Source organism: Cicer arietinum, chromosome 7, assembly GCF_000331145.2.
Source record: "Cicer arietinum cultivar CDC Frontier isolate Library 1 chromosome 7, Cicar.CDCFrontier_v2.0, whole genome shotgun sequence".
Taxonomy (NCBI): domain Eukaryota; kingdom Viridiplantae; phylum Streptophyta; class Magnoliopsida; order Fabales; family Fabaceae; genus Cicer; species Cicer arietinum.
In genome coordinates this window covers 51,573,816-51,591,300 of record NC_021166.2, presented here as the reverse complement: position 1 = coordinate 51,591,300, position 17,485 = coordinate 51,573,816, and the positions used below count along the sequence as shown (strand labels likewise).

General features: G+C 35.5%; 1 protein-coding gene across 1 annotated transcript; it reads left to right on the top strand.

The window, feature by feature from the left end:
- The first annotated feature begins 2,462 nt into the window (after positions 1 to 2,462).
- LOC101509791 (RING-H2 finger protein ATL54-like) lies at positions 2,463 to 4,665 on the top strand. Its single transcript, XM_004510811.4, has 3 exons — positions 2,463 to 2,904; positions 3,450 to 3,547; positions 4,233 to 4,665. The coding sequence occupies exons 1-3, from the start codon at positions 2,743 to 2,745 to the stop codon at positions 4,507 to 4,509; spliced, it is 537 nt and encodes a 178-aa protein (XP_004510868.1). The 5' UTR covers positions 2,463 to 2,742; the 3' UTR covers positions 4,510 to 4,665.
- Positions 4,666 to 17,485: the final 12,820 nt, after the last annotated feature.

Sequence of the window (17,485 nt, the reverse complement as noted above, 5' to 3'; positions counted from 1 at the left end):
GAGCGTCGGTAGTTTATCGTCAATATTTGTAAATGGCCCATCAAAATATATTCAGATTGAATTTTTTTTCTTATTTTAGTACCTATCTCATCCTACTTCGACAACAATTGACAATATTAAACAATTACGGAAACAATGGATGGTTGACCAAGAGGAAAAAAACACAACAAATGATACAAGTAGCAGGTTAAAAATTAAATGTTGAATGACAACAAAAGTTTTTTGCAGAGCAACAACAACAATCTTCGTCTCAACAATTTCTTCTTGCTTTTCACAATAGTTCCCGCCTCAACAATTCCTTTATACTTTACATTAAAATTTATATACCAAAATGTAATATGTAACCTTTTAATTTTTTTATTTTAACATCCTCGGGAGGTTAAGATCAAACTGAAATTTATAGATGGTTGCATCATCGGCATGCGACTTCGTACTGCAGAAAAAAAAATAAAAATCATCATTCATATGGTCGTAGGGCGATGATGCGAAAGATAAAAAAAGTTACGACATTTTAATATATAAATTTCAATATAAAATATAATGGATAATTTAAATAAAAAAAAGAGAATATACATGAAAAAAGAAAAACCTAAGACTTTTAGCACAAGTAGTTGTTGCATATTGTATGTGAAATTTATATAAAAAAAAGTCTATCTTTGTTCATACAAACACTCATATTTATAATTTTAAATATATAACACTAAAAATTTTCCCCTTATATTCTACAGAAAAATATCTTGTTAATTTATATTGACTTATAGTTTTTTGAGATTTAAATAGAACAAGTTGCCTGCTAGTTTGACTTAGAGCCAATGCAAAAGTTTCTAAATTCATTTATTATCATTTTCTACTTTTGGCCTTTGGGAGAGAGAAGACGAGAAACCTTAACTTATTCAAAAATAACCAAACCAAGAGACCAGCTGCGGCGGTTTTATGATAATTAGAATCTAAACTCACTAATAAGTATCTTATTTTACATAAAAATAATAAGTATTTTTTGGACACAACTAATAATTAAGTAAGATAATCGGTTTTTTTTAAAGTGTATTTTCATTCAATAAAAAAAAATCTCTATTATACCCTATATGAAAATTTATATATTAAAATGCTCTATTTTTTTTATCTTCAGAAGATTGTATTTTTGTTTTGCGATTATTTAAAGGATGATTTTTTTTACAGTAGGAGGTTGCACGGAAGCGACCATCTATAATCTTTTAATTTTTTATTTTAACATCTCCTGGAGGTTAAAATTAAATTGAAGGTTATAGATGGTCGCATCCCCGCGATTTCCTACTGCATAAAAAAAAGTCATTCTTCAAGTGGTGGTAGAACATAGATGCGATCTTTTGAAGGTAAAATAAAAAAAGACATTTTAATATATAAATTTTAATGTAGAGTATAATAGAAAGTTTTATTTAAAAAAAAAAAAAAGAATATACATTCAAAAAAATCAAGACAATCAATAATTAATAATTTAATAATTCAGTATTTGTTATATATATTTAGACTTATATAATATTAATGATTAATTTTTTTATTGACCATTAATATGATTCTCTTCAGTCTCTAAATTGAACTATTTACTATAAATAAATCATTCAATTTATATATAGTTAGTGTAAATTTTTTTCACTTTAAATCAATTATAGTTGTTAAATTATTAAAAAAAATTAATTTTAATCATAATTCATTTTTAAATTACACATGAGGTGTGCTTGATTTGCGAAAGAAGTATTAGACAAAATAGTTCAATATATATATATATATATAAATAATTGTTTGCAAATGAAAGTAAAATGATTTTTTTTTGTTGGTATTTTAGATAATTTATAATTGAGAAAAAAAATTGTCTCTTTATTGGGAGACAAAAATTTTAACTTTTGTTTAATCACTCACTTCTCATTTTGTTTTATCCTCGACTAGTTCGAAAATCAAACACAATACAATTAAAGTTGTATTATTGTCCAATATCTTATTTTTCCGTGCAATTCAACACATTCATCTAATTAATTTTCGATGTCATCGAAGATCTTTTTTGCACATAGTAATATATATACTATACATATTAAAAGATTGTGACCTTCTCATGTTTAATTCATAGATAAGGAGATTATGTTTCCTATCTTACCATTAAAATGTATTTGAATTTATAATTTAAAAAATTATAAATAAAATTCAATATATTTTAATGGTGAAATAATGATCATGACCATTCATATTTAATTGAAACATATGTAGATGCAAATCTCATTTTAAACTCTTTTAGATAAGTACATGTACTTTTCTCAACCTTATGATCATATGTTGCCTAAAACAAAGATATGATGCCCACCGTTAACCGTTTGATTTAAAGAACCTCTTTTTCAGCTGGTCAAAATCAAAAAAATGGACCCCACGAATATGGTTCCAAGGAGCAATAGAATCAACCTTCTTCTTCCACAACTCTCTACTTCTCTTTCTCACCATTCATCTTCACTTTGAGTCAGACCAAAGCCACTTGGATTCCACATAAAAAAAAAAATTGATTCTTTTTTTAAAAGGATTATTATTTCTGTCCTCATTAATTTGTTTCCTTCGTTTATCATCTTCTTTATCTTTTAGAACTTGTGGCCTTGTGGGTCATATATTATATAGTTATATACCTTGGAGCTTATTTTTCTTCTTTATCTTGGGTTTGTGATTAATTTGGTCTAAAATAGATTGGTTTAATTTTGTAAAGTGGGGGGTGTAGAATTTAATGTGATGGGTTCAGGTACTAATTTGGTTACTACGGTTATTGGATTTGGATTGAGTGCATCTTTCATTGTATTTGTATGCTCAAGAATACTTTGTGGAAGATTTAGAGGACAACGTTTGAGATCACGAACTATATACGAAATTGAATCAAGAAATGATATTGAACGGGTAAATTTTAACTTTGACTTTTGCTTTTTATACAATCTTACTATATATGAGTTGACTTTGTTTTGTTACCATGATTACATAATGAAGTCATTTAATTGAAATTAAACTCTGACTTTATTTTAGACTGAAAATTTTGATTTCTGGATTATTGTTCTTATTTTTATACATGGAAATATTTGAGGAAAAAGGGTAGATTGAAATTCATGTTTGTTATGTTTGAAGAAAATGGCTTATATATATGATGAAATTTGTTTGTGTATCCGATGTAAAATTTCAATTGGATGATGAAATGGGTGATTTTTTTTTTTTTTTTAAATATGGAAAACAAATATAATTTTTTTTATTCTTATTAATTAAAATGTATATATTATTGCTTCTTAATCTAATTTTTCTTGTAGTGAGACTTCTTTTGGTAATTAGTGATGACTTATATATGTGTTTCTTGAGTATTAACTTTACCCAAATAGTATTTTTAGTTTATCTTATAATGTAATTGTTCAAGTTGAATTATTAAGATTTTAATTTTTGCATTGTTTACTTGATAGCCAGAATATCATGGTAATACCCCTGAACCTTCATTTGTTGCTGCAATCCCCACTTTAAATTTCAATCAAGAGGCCTTCAGTACCATTGAGTGTACACAGTTAAGTCTAGTCTCTAATTTGCATATCATATATATTGACTACAACTTCCCTCACAAAGTAATTTTTTTTAAATATTTGTTTTAAAAGAAATTTGTTAATCTTAAAAATAACTTTTTTAAAACAAGCATTTGCTAAAAAGGCAATACATTTTTTGAAGAAAAAAAAAACATAACATTGGTGCAATTTCATTTATGTTGTTTTTACTATTCTATGATCTCAATTAACACATACATACATATTAGGTCTAATTTATGCCGACAAAATCGACATATAAAATGGAAAATGTCACCATTATTTTTTGGTGCATGGATAATTTAGTGGATGATCTAAATAAATAGGTGTCAACATTATTTTTGATCTACGATAATTTGATGGATGATTCAAATAAATAGATTTTCATATTAGATTTTTATATATTTAATTTATAAGATGAAAAATATTGTCCTTTTTATAAGTAATTTTTTTTTATAGTTTTATCTCTATACTTGAATTTTTTTAATAGATAGACAAAAATAATCTAATACTAGTATAAACAAAATTATTTTAAATTTAATTGAAATCTTCAATAGAATTAACATGTTAGCACAAACAGGACCAATATTTTGTTTTTTTCTAAATTGAAAATAAGGTAAGAGAAATAAGGGTGTGTATTGATATCTAATAATTTCAATTTACATTTTGCAGGTGTGTCATATGTTTGGGAGATTACAAAGAAAAGGAAATATTGCGCATAATACCATATTGTGGTCACACTTTTCATCTTTATTGTATTGACATGTGGCTAAGAAAACAATCCACATGTCCTGTATGTCGTTTGCCATTGCATAGTGTTTGTGAAGCAAAACATGTGAGACCTATAACATTCACCATAACACAATCTCTTAATGATACTTCAGAAGGGAACATAGGTAATGAGAGACAAGTTGAACTTAATGCAAGAGAAACAGAATCAATGCAGTGATATAAGATAGCTTATAGAGAATCTTTGTATATTCTTCATATGCAATTATGTGATACAAATGATAGATATTTAAATTTTCTGACCATTTGAAAAATATATGTTTAGATAAGTCAACTTTTTACATATAACTCAATTATCTTCAGGATTCAGTCTTTACAATTGTGTAATAATAGATAGTTTAGTTTTTTAAAAAATGTGGTATATTTTTTTTATTTATATATATCTATAAGAGAAAGTTTCTTAGAAGATTAGTAGGAATAGTACTATTTTGATCACAAGGTGGAATTTTTGTGGGATTTAATAAATAATTTGGATTCACTTATGTTCAATGAATATTTAGTGAAACCCACGTGTTGATGGTATACAGAGTATATATATTGGAAAAAGTGTCTTGGTAACAATTTTTGTGCATCCAGATAATTTAAGCTCATTCTTTGTTTGTTGCCTTTGCACTTTGTGGTGTAAAACAGTGCATGTCTCCAATAATTTCTATGGTGGCATAATTCAGTCATATATATAAAATTTTAAATCGATAAAATAATATTATATATATATATATATATATATATATATATATATATATATATATATTTGGAATTTGTAATCTCACAGTCGTGTGAATTTGTTTATCATTTCATTTATAAACCAAGAAAAAAAGTTACATTCATTCAATAATATCACATCGGATAAATACTTTTTAAAATCGATCGATAGATTTAAACCTAATATCATATAGATCATATATATAAATTTTGATATTAATCTATAATAATTTCATATGTGATCATGATACATTAAAATCAACATCAAATGTAATTATATATAACGATACTTTTGATACATCTTAATGACATAATAAATTACTATAGATTAACATGAAAGCGAACATTTCTTCCGTTTTCTCCGATCTTTCCATTTTTTTACTATCTCACCCTTCACCATTAATAAGTTGTATATAAGTTATTGACCAAAGTTAGAATTAGTTAGAAATTGAAAAGAAAGGGAGAAAGTGAAAAAAAGAAACGAGTGTAATTGGTAGGATGCATAAACACCCATCAGAAATCATATTGGAAAATAAGTGCATCAATTGAGCTTGTTATTGTTAAATGTAATTGAAAGTGATTTGTAATTAGTTAGGAAAGTTAGCATACAGTTAGAAGTTAATTAAGTCTGTTTTGGCAGTTAGTGTGTAAACTGTTTGAGACAAATTTATGATACCAAGAACATTCTTGGTAAGTGAATAATCATTCTTCGTTTACCAGATCATTATGTTTTACACTCTTATTCTCAATTCCAATTCCTCTTAGTTTTACAACTTGTTCTAACAATTGGCATCAAGAGCAAGGGTTTCAATCTAGGGAAACATGAGAGAAAAATGAGGGGATTACAAATTGGAAAACACAAGTGAGTCAAAGAAAGAAGAGAAATCAGGAATGGAAGGGGACTTCTATCTACCTTGCCAATTATGGATGGGAAGAACTAGAAGAGATGGTTTGCATCAATGAGGTCATTGTTGGGAGCTCAAAAAGTGTTTGAGATTGTTCAATATGGCTATTTGCAGCTAGGTGCAAATCCTATAGGAAGATAGCATACTACTTTCAAAGATTGCAAGAAAAGATATTGCAAGGCATTATTTTACATCCAGCAAAGTGTAGATTCACACAACTTTGAGAGAATTTCAAAGGTATCTACATCAAAGGAGATTTGGGATATCTTGGTGAAATATTACATAGGTGGTGAAAAGATCAAGAAGATCACACTTCAAATGTTGAGAAATAAGTATGAGTTGCTGCAAATGGAGGACAATGAGAATATGGTTGACTATTTGAATCGAGTGCAGACAGTCACTAATCAGATAAAAGCCAATGGAGAAGTTATGACTGAGGTGGTGATCATTGAAATTTTTTTGAGGACATTAACACAAAGATATGGTCACATAGTGGTGGAAATTGAAGAATCAAAGGATCTTGATAAAATGAAGTTGAAAGATCTGCAAAGCTCCATAGAAGCTCATGAATTAAGGATAAAAGAAAGAGAAGAAGGATAAAAGAAAGAGAAGAAGCACACAGACAAACACATGCACAAGAAGCTCAGGTCAACAAGAAGTCCAATCAAGATGGAGGGAAAAATAAGATGCAGAAGGGCAAGTCAAAATGGCACCAGAAGTAGGATCAAAATGAGGAGGCTGAAAGTTCAAGAAATCAGTAAAACAATGATAATAAAAACAATAAACTATCTGGCAAGAAGAAGTTTCACAAGAAGATGATTCAATGTTATAATTCTTAAAAATAAGGGTATTTTGCAGATGAATGTAGATCTAGGAAGGTACAAAGAGATGACGGTGAAGCTCAACAGGCCCAAGCAGACAATTTTGATTCTGATGAAGTGCTGATGACGACTCCTACAAGCACAAAAGATAATTACCCAGAATTATGGTATCTTGACACAAGCTGCTCAAATCACGTAATTGGCTATAAAGATCGGTTTGTGAGCATTGATGAGAAGGTGAAAGGGAGATCATATTTGCAGATAATAACTCAATGACACCTGAAGGAGTTGACAAGGTCTTGATTCAAAGAAGAGATGGAAATCAATCATTCATATGTGGTGTGTTGTATGTTCCAAATATGAAGAACAATATGCTAAGTCTTGGACATATGTTGGAGAAATGATACTCTATGAATATGGAGAATGGACAAATGAAGATGTTTGATAGGGCAAAGAGGCTTGTATTGAACGCATCACTATCCAAAAACAGACTTCAATATTGATATCCAGATCAATGAGAACAAGTGCCTAGCTGCTGAAATCAGTAATGACGATTGATTGTGGCATTAGAGGTTTAGACATTTGAATTTCAAAAGTCTTCAATTGCTGTAGAGCAAGGGAATGGTGCTAGGAATTCCAACAACTCAGATACCTAAGGAGATATGTGAGGAGTGTTGTTAGGCCAAGCAACATAGGAATTCATTCAAAGCAGAATTGCCAACTAGATCTTCAAGAATGATGGAGGTAATATTTTATGATGTTTGTGGTCCATTTGAAGAAGTATCAATAGGAGGTAATAACTACTTTGTATCATTCATTGATGACTTTACAAGTAAAATTTGGATATATCTAATCAAAAGAAAAAGTGAAGTGCTTGATGTAAGACCCATAATTTTAAGGTACCCTTTTTTGTATTGTTGGTATATTTTGGATTTTTGGCTCGGAGGCTTTTAGGCCAAAGTTAATAATATTTTGGAATTTTATAATCAAAATGATATTTCGATGCCAATTGGAATTTCTCGTCGATAAATAAGTTGAATTTAACTGCGGTAAATACTTTACGGAGAATTTAAGGCGTTTCGGGTGAAACGGTAATTTAATAAATATCTAGATTTTGAGATATTTGTTAAGTTATATTTATTATATATATATATATGTTTGCTTGGAGGGAAAAAGAAAGGAAAACTAGAAGGAAGGAAAATGAAAAGAAAATAGTATATAAAGGAAGGAAGGAAAAAGGAAGAAAGGAAAAGCAAAGGAAAGAAATAGAAAGGAAGGAAAACTCAGAATTTCCATCTCCTTCCTCTGAACTCACGTGAGCATAAACCCAAAATCCATCCTTTCTCCATTTTTCGTTTTCGTTGCTTCCTTTTCTTCAAAGCTAGTGACCCAAGGTTGGGTGAGAGTTAGACCAAGGTTTTCGTAACTCCACTCTTCCTCTTTGATTCGAAAACGAAGAAAAACGGTTTTTGAGATCCAAACACAAACCCCTCCGTTTCTTCTAGATCCAAACCTCATTTCTCGAAGAGATAGAAGGGAAAGTTGCTCACCTCCGTGCTACGGTGCTAGTGCACTAATTTGGAAGCGGCGTTGCGAGCGGAGATTTTACCGGAATTTCTCGCGGAACCGGAAACACTCGATAAAGCTAACTTTGAGGTAAGGGCTCCTTCCAAACTTCTAGCTTGCATTAGGGACTTATCTGTAGTTGTGTGGGAAGGAATTTGTTAGGGTTAAATGTATCGATTTGGGGAAAAACGAAACTAGTGCGTTATGGGTAAAAACCTTAGAGTTAGGTTTTGTTTATAGTGATGAATGTTTCGTGGTAAATGAAATTTGATGTATCTGGGTGTTATGTTGCGTGATTTGTGTTCGTTGTATTTGGTGTGTTCGTACTTGATGTTTGTTAATTGGTGTGGTTGTTGTGAATTATGGTTTGAATGTGAAAGTATGTTTGAATTTGTTTCTGTGGAATTTGAAAACCATTAGAGTTAAACGAGTATTAAAAATGGGGAATCTTTTAATACCTCGGTTTACTTAATGTGTATTTGAGGAAAATGCTTAAGTTAACTGGGCGTTGAGAATGGGGAATCTCTTAATGTCTCGGTTACTTAACTATCGTTTTTGAAAATCGTTTCGGTAAATGAGTATTAAGAATGGGGAATCTCTTAATGACTCGTTTACTGAATGTTTTGCGAGAAAACCGTTTAAGTCAAAAGTATATTAAGAATGGGGAATCTCTTAATATGACTGTTTGCTTAACGTTTTGTTTTGAAAATCATTAAGTTAAATCGGTATTAAGAACGGGGAATCTCTTAATGACTTATTTAATTAATGTTGTTTGAAAGTCGTTTAAGTTAAATGGGTATTAAAAATGGGGAATCTTTTAATATCTGCATTTGCTTAACGATTGTTGTGAATGGAGTCTGTGTATGCTCATGCATTTCATTTGGTAAATTGTGTCGACCCGTGATAGGTGACACCTTGGTAAACTGTACTGACCCGTGATAGGTTGTACGTTTACGATTTACTATTTAGTAATTCGTGTTGACCCGTGATAGGTGACACCATGGTAACTGTACTGACCCGTGATAGGTGGTACATTTACGATTTACATTTTTGGTGAATTGTGCTGACCCGTGATAGGTGGCACCTAGGTAAACAGTACTGGTCTGTGATAGGCGGTACGTTTACGATTCCCGCTTTTTCTTTTAGTAAATCGTGTTGACCCGTGATAGGTGACACCATGGTAACTGTACTGACCCGTGATAGGTGGTACATTTACGATTCCCGCTTTTTCTTTTAGTAAATCGTGTTGACCCGTGATAGGTGACACCTCGGTAAACTGTACTGACCCGTGATAGGTGGTACGTTTATGATTTACGCATTTTAGTAAATCGTGCTGACCCGTGATAGGTGGCACCTCGGTAATTGGTACTTTGGCCTGCGATAGGCGGTACAATTATGATTTACGGCCCTTCGAGGAGGGTTTTGGTTTGGAATTCCGAGTCCATGCATTTTGGCATATACGCATTGCATTAGGGTGCCTGGCACGCGAGTCATGTTTGATTTGAGTTTATGATTGAGTGATTCGAATTTTGATTTATCGTGATAACTGAGATGAAGGTGTTAAGTGCTATGTGTTGTGTATTGTGTGTGAGTATGATGGTTATCGAACCTTTGTGTGTCGTAGTAATCGCGTAGAAATTGCTAAGTGTTAAGTGGTGAACTTGATTAGGAATGACTTAGGTTAATTCATGAATTTTTGGAAAACTGATCAGGGAAATCGATTTCCCAATCGATTGGATGGGTAAACAGGGACTTGGCCAATTCACAAAATCGATTAGCCAATCGATTTCGAAAACAATTTTCAAAGGAATCAGTTAAGAAATCGATTGCCCAATCGATTAGGCCTTAAGTCAGGGGCTCAGGAACCAATCAATCGATTTACCAATCGATTGAATTCAGCCCAGGATTCTGTTTTCATTAAGAATCCCTCACCAAATCGATTAGGAAATCGATTGGCTCGAAACCAGGGGCTCAGGAACCAATCAATCGATTTACCAATCGATTGAATTCAGCCCAGGATTCTGTTTTCATTAAAAATCTTCACCCCAATCGATTGCCCAATCGATTGGCTCAGTGAAAATCCTCATTTTTAGTTGTATGATTAATTGCTCATGAATCTATCCATGCCCTGTTTTATCATGTGTTAATTAGGAGATCGAGAACTGCATTTTACCTTCATTTTCATTGGCAATGTAATGTATGAACTTTTCGCACATTGAAAATCCTGTTAAGGTGCATGCTTAGTTAAAAAGTTGTTTTGAGCATTCAAAAACTTAATTGCTATGTGTTATCTGTTATTTTCTGGTTGGTGACCCTTTACACTATTGTGGAAATCTGGGCTTTGCCCTCAGATGAGAGTCAGGACGGCCCTACTGGTTCGTACCCTACGGACAGGGATGGAGATGGGAATGCTTGACTGCGGTTGTGTTAGGAGGATCTCACGGGGCGCGTGGAGATTACTCAGGGTGTATAGTTTTTGGTAGGATGATCAGATTAGGATGATGTATAGGGACTAGGGGTCCTTCTTTTTGGTTTGGAGTATTTTAGTTTTGGAAAACTGTACTTATACAAATATTATCAGTTTTATATCATCTTTGAATGGGTCCCATGTACCATTTGATGTTTATGTAGAAATGTTTTGGATTTGTAATTGGAGAAACTTTTCCGCTGCTTGTAAATTATAATGACTCAATTATTTATCCAAAAGCATTTCCTGATTTATTCTTTGTTCGTTTTAATTACTTTTAGAAAAAAAAAAATATACCCTCGCTTTGAAAAAACTGGGTGTTACATTGTGGTATCAGAGCATAGGTTTAGTTTTCTTTGGGAGCTGTGGAACCTTGGTTATAGATTGTAGGTCGACCTATAAGTTAGGAGTTGTTATCTGATCATGTGTCGGTTTAGGTGACTTGAGTTGTCAAGTCCAATTTAATTGTGTGTTGTTAGTCGGACGTTAGTTTAGAATTATTTGAAGTAGTGTTAAAACTCTACTTGATGATGGTTCTTATAGGAAACCATGCCGCCCAGAAGGAATGACGCTCCGAGAGCCAACGCTAGGAATGACCAAATGGCGGAGGCTATGAACAACATGGCTGCTTCTGTCGCTGCACAGACCGCTGCCAAGACTCAACGGGATCTTGAAAAGAGGGGAAGAGAGATCCGTGCTGCAGAATCAAGAGGGTTGGAAGACTTCCGTCGTTACAATCCTCCTAAGTTCAAGGGGGATGAGGGTTCAGAGAAGGCGGATCAATGGATCCAAGAAGTGGAGAAAATCTTTGATATGATTAACTGCCAGGCTGGAGTGAAGGTCAGCTATGCCACGTATATGTTGCTAGGGGATGCTGAATACTGGTGGAGGAGTGCAAGGTTGTTGATGGGAGCAGCCCACGAGGAGGTGAACTGGGAATCGTTCAAAAGAAAGTTTTTAGACAAATACTTTCCGATGAGTACCAGGACTAAGTTGGGTGACGACTTTCTGAAACTTCACCAGGGGAGCCTGACTGTGGGCGAGTATGCTGCTAAATTTGAATCACTATCGAGGCATTTCAGGTTCTTCCGTGAAGAAATTGATGAACCGTTCATGTGTCATCGTTTCCAAGACGGATTGAAGTATGAGATTCAAGATTCCGTCTTACCTTTGGGAATTCAACGTTTCCAAGCGCTGGTAGAGAAATGTAGAGAAGTGGAAGATATGAAGAACAAGAGGGCTAGCCGAGTTGGGAATTTTAATTCGGGAGGCCCTAGTCGGGCGACTTATCAGAATAGGGGAAAACAAGTGGCTAAACCTTATAATCGCCCCCAGAATAACAACGGTGGACCGAGTCGCCCAGGGAACCAGAATTTCGGAAGGCAAATGGGGCAAGTGCTTCGATGTTTCCGATGTGGGAAAGAAGGACACTATGCTAGTGCTTGTACCACTAACATCCCCATCTGTCACAATTGTCAGAAGTCGGGGCACATGGCAAGGGAGTGCACGGCTCCAAAGGTGGAACCAGTGGTGAATGTAGCTAGGGCTACCCGTCCTACTGCTAGAGGACGCATTTATTGTGTGAATGCTGAAGAGGGAAATCCATCTGGTAATCTGATTCAGCGTGATTGTGAGATTGCAGGTAACACTCTAACTGCACTCTTTGATTCGGGGGCAACCCATTCCTTCATTGCTATGGACTGTGTGAATCGCTTGAAGTTATCTGTGTCTGCTTTACCTTTTGATTTGGTTGTTTCCACGCCTGCTAAGACCTTAACCGTAAATTCAGCATGTTTACATTGTCGAATGACTATTCAGAATAGGGATTTCTTGGTTAATCTAATTTGTTTACCGCTACAATCACTCGAGGTCATCCTCGGTATGGATTGGATGTCTTATCACTATGTGATCTTGGATTGTGCTCGGAAATTGGTTCTTTTCCCCGAACCAGGAGTTGTTAAGTATTTAGCTGCTAACAAACTCCGAGTGTCGCTAAGTGAAGGGACTCATGAGTTTTTGTCTCTAGCAAATGTAGAGGCAAAGATAAATGTGGAAATAGAAGATGTGATACTTGTCAACGAGTATCGGGATGTATTTCCAACGGAAATTCCAGGATTGCCACCGGTAAGAGAAGTGGAATTCTTCATTGATTTGCACCCAGGAACGGGACCCATTTCAATGGCACCTTATCGAATGTCGCCATTGGAATTAAATGAGCTCAAAGGCCAAATTGAAGACTTGTTGGAGAAGAAATTCATCAGACCAAGTGTATCACCATGGGGTGCTCCAGTTTTGCTAGTTAAGAAGAAGGACGGAAGCTCGCGCCTATGTGTGGATTATAGACAGCTCAACAAGGCAACTATCAAGAATCGTTATCCTTTGCCACGAATCGATGATTTGATGGATCAATTGAGAGGGGCCGCGATATTTTCGAAGATTGACTTGAAGTCGGGTTACCATCAGATCCGAGTAAGGGAAGGAGACATTCAGAAAACAGCTTTCAGAACCCGCTACGGACATTATGAATACCTGGTTATGCCGTTCGGAGTTACCAATGCACCGGCAATTTTCATGGACTACATGAACAGGATCTTTAATTCGTTCCTTGATAAATTCGTGGTGGTATTCATTGATGATATATTGATTTATTCAAGGACCGAAGAAGAGCATGGAGAACATTTGCGACAAGTTCTTGAGATTTTACGCGAGAAGCGATTGTATGCCAATCTGTCGAAGTGTGAATTTTGGCTAGAGAAAGTGAATTTCTTGGGACATGTGATAACCAAGGAAGGAATCGCTGTAGATCCGGCTAAGATTGAGGCGGTTCTTGCTTGGAAACAGCCTCAGACTGTCACTGACATACGAAGTTTTGTGGGACTGGCAGGGTACTACAGGAGGTTTATCGAAGGTTTTGCTAAGATTGTGGCTCCACTGACACAACTTACCAGAAAAGATCAACCGTTCGCATGGACGGAGAAGTGTGAAGAAAACTTCCAGTTACTGAAGAGGAAATTGACGACCTCACCTGTATTGGTGTTACCGCAATCAGAAGAACCCTATGAAGTTTATTGTGATGCATCCCACCAGGGGTTAGGATGTGTTCTGATGCAACACAAGAAAGCTGTGGCTTATGCCTCGAGACAATTGAAGATTCACGAAAGGAACTATCCTACTCATGATTTGGAGCTTGCCGCGGTTGTTTTTGCATTAAAGATCTGGAGGCATTATTTATATGGGTGCACGTTCACCGTGTTCAGCGACCATAAGAGCTTGAAATATTTGTTTGATCAGAAGGAGTTGAACATGCGCCAGAGACGATGGATGGAGACTCTCAAGGATTTTGATTTCACACTGCAGTACCACCCTGGGAAGGCCAATGTAGTGGCGGATGCGTTGAGCAGAAGAAGTGTATCGGTGTCTTCACTAATTATGGCTAGACAACAAGAGTTGTGGGAAGCTTTTAGAGACTTGCACTTGAACGTAGAGTTTGCACCGGGAATTTTGAAATTCGGAATGATTAAGATCTCGAGTGGATTACTTGAAGACATTGCGAATTCTCAGGATGACGTCTTAATTCAAGAGAAGAGGAATCTAATAGTACAAGGGAAGACGACTGAGTTCAAGATTGGGGCTGATAATGTTTTGCGGTGTAATGGTAGGATTTGTGTACCAGAAATTACAGATATGCGGAAAACGATTTTAGAAGAGGCGCATAAGAGTAAGCTGAGTATTCATCCTGGGGCAACAAAGATGTATCAGGATTTGAGGCAGAATTATTGGTGGCCAGGAATGAAGAAACATGTGGCGGAATATGTATCCACTTGTCTAACTTGTCAGAAAGCGAAGGTGGAACATCAGCGACCTGCTGGAATGTTGCAACCTTTAGATATACCTGAATGGAAGTGGGACAGCATTTCCATGGATTTTATAACCGGATTACCAAAGACAAGGAGGAAGAATGATTCTATATGGGTGATAGTGGACCGACTGACTAAATCTGCTCACTTTTTACCGGTAAGGACCACCTATAAGGTAGATCAGCTAACGGAGATCTACATTGCTGAAATTGTGAGGTTACACGGGGTACCATCGAGCATTGTATCAGACCGTGATCCGAAGTTCACATCGCATTTTTGGGGAGCATTGCACGAAGCGTTGGGAACGAAGCTACGATTGAGTTCAGCTTACCATCCACAAACGGACGGACAGACTGAAAGGACAAATCAGTCCTTGGAAGATCTGTTGAGAGCATGTGTTTTAGATGATAGAGGAAGTTGGGATGATGTACTTCCGTTGATTGAGTTCACTTACAACAATAGTTTCCACGCAAGTATTGGAATGGCACCATATGAGGCTTTATATGGGCGCAAGTGTCAAACGCCCTTGTGTTGGTATAAAGACGGTGAGAATATGATTGTCGGACCAGAGATGGTGCAACAGACCACAGCTAAAGTAAGGAAGATCAAGGAGAAAATGAAGACTTCACAAGATCGCCAGAAGAGTTACGCGGACAAGCGTCGCAGACTTTTGGAATTCGAACAGGGTGACCATGTATTTCTGAGAGTCACACCTACTACTGGAGTAGGTAGAGCCTTGAAATCGAAGAAGTTGACTCCGAAATTCATTGGACCATATCAGATTTCTGCACGAATTGGGCCGGTTGCTTATCGGATTGCATTACCTCCGATACTGTCCAATATCCATGACGTGTTTCATGTGTCGCAGTTGAGGAAATATCTCGCAGATCCATCTCACGTGATCGAACCAGACACAATCCAGCTAAAGGATAACCTGTCGTTCGAAGTACCACCCGTGAGAATTGATGACAGGAAGATTAAGCGGTTGAGGACCAAGGATGTTTCGTTGGTCAAGGTGATCTGGAACCCAATTACTGGAGATGCGACTTGGGAACTGGAGAGCAAGATGAGGGAACAACACCCAGAGTTATTTATCGATGCATAGTTTCGAGGACGAAACTAATTTTAGGGGGGGAGTAATGTAAGACCCATAATTTTAAAGTACCCTTTTATGTATTTTTGGTATATTTTGGATTTTGGCTCGGAGGCTTTTAAGCCAAAGTTAATAATATTTTGGAGTTTTATAATCAAAAAGATATTTCGATGCCAATTAGAATTTCTCGTCGATAAATAAATTGAATTTAACTGCGGAAAATACTTTACGGTTAATTTAAGGCGTTTCGGGTGAAAAGGTAATTTAATAAATATCTAGATTTTGAGATATTTGTTAAGTTATATTTATTTTATATATATATGTTTGCTTGGAGGGAAAAAGAAAGGAAAACTAGAAGGAAGGAAAAGGAAAAGAAAATAGTATATAAAGGAAGGAAGGAAAAAGGAAGAAAGGAAAAACAAAGGAAAGAAAAAGAAAGGAAGGAAAATTTCAAAACTTCATCTTCTTCCTCTAACCGTGACCCATTTTTCTCCTTTCTCCCATTTTCGTTTTCGTCGCTTTCTTTTCTTCAAAACTAGTAACCCAAGGTTGGGGGAGAGTTAGATCAAGGTTTTTGCAACTCCACTCTTCCTCTTTGATTCGAAAACGAAGAAATACGGTTTTTATTTACCAATCGATTGAATTCAGCCCAGGATTCTGTTTTCATTAAGAATCCCTCACCAAATCGATTAGGAAATCGATTGGCTCGAGACCAGGGGCTCAGGAACCAATCAATCGATTTACCAATCGATTGAATTCAGCCCAGGATTCTGTTTTCATTAAGAATCCCTCACCAAATCGATTAGGAAATCGATTGGCTCGAGACCAGGGGCTCAGGAACCAATCAATCGATTTACCAATCGATTGAATTCAGCCCAGGATTCTGTTTTCATTAAGAATCCCTCACCAAATCGATTAGGAAATCGATTGGCTCGAGACCAGGGGCTCAGGAACCAATCAATCGATTTACCAATCGATTGAATTCAGCCCAGGATTCTGTTTTCATTAAGAATCCCTCACCAAATCGATTAGGAAATCGATTGGCTCGAGACCAGGGGCTCAGGAACCAATCAATCGATTTACCAATCGATTGAATTCAGCCCAGGATTCTGTTTTCATTAAGAATCCCTCACCAAATCGATTAGGAAATCGATTGGCTCGAGACCAGGGGCTCAGGAACCAATCAATCGATTTACCAATCGATTGAATTCAGCCCAGGATTCTGTTTTCATTAAGAATCCCTCACCAAATCGATTAGGAAATCGATTGGCTCGAGACCAGGGGCTCAGGAACCAATCAATCGATTTACCAATCGATTGAATTCAGCCCAGGATTCTGTTTTCATTAAGAATCCCTCACCAAATCGATTAGGAAATCGATTGGCTCGAGACCAGGGGCTCAGGAACCAATCAATCGATTTACCAATCGATTGAATTCAGCCCAGGATTCTGTTTTCATTAAGAATCCCTCACCAAATCGATTAGGAAATCGATTGGCTCGAGACCAGGGGCTCAGGAACCAATCAATCGATTTACCAATCGATTGAATTCAGCCCAGGATTCTGTTTTCATTAAGAATCCCTCACCAAATCGATTAGGAAATCGATTGGCTCGAGACCAGGGGCTCAGGAACCAATCAATCGATTTACCAATCGATTGAATTCAGCCCAGGATTCTGTTTCATTAAGAATCCCTCACCAAATCGATTAGGAAATCGATTGGCTCG

What these genes read in the sequence shown, in the direction of transcription:
- LOC101509791 (XM_004510811.4), top strand. Translation starts at nt 2,743, where the DNA reads ATGGGTTCAGGTACTAATTTGGTTACTACGGTTATTGGATTTGGATTG. An exon ending in CAAGAAATGATATTGAACGG is followed by an intron (nt 2,905 to 3,449) that starts GTAAATTTTAAC and finishes TTTACTTGATAG; the next exon opens with CCAGAATATCATGGTAATAC. An exon ending in AGTACCATTGAGTGTACACA is followed by an intron (nt 3,548 to 4,232) that starts GTTAAGTCTAGT and finishes TACATTTTGCAG; the next exon opens with GTGTGTCATATGTTTGGGAG.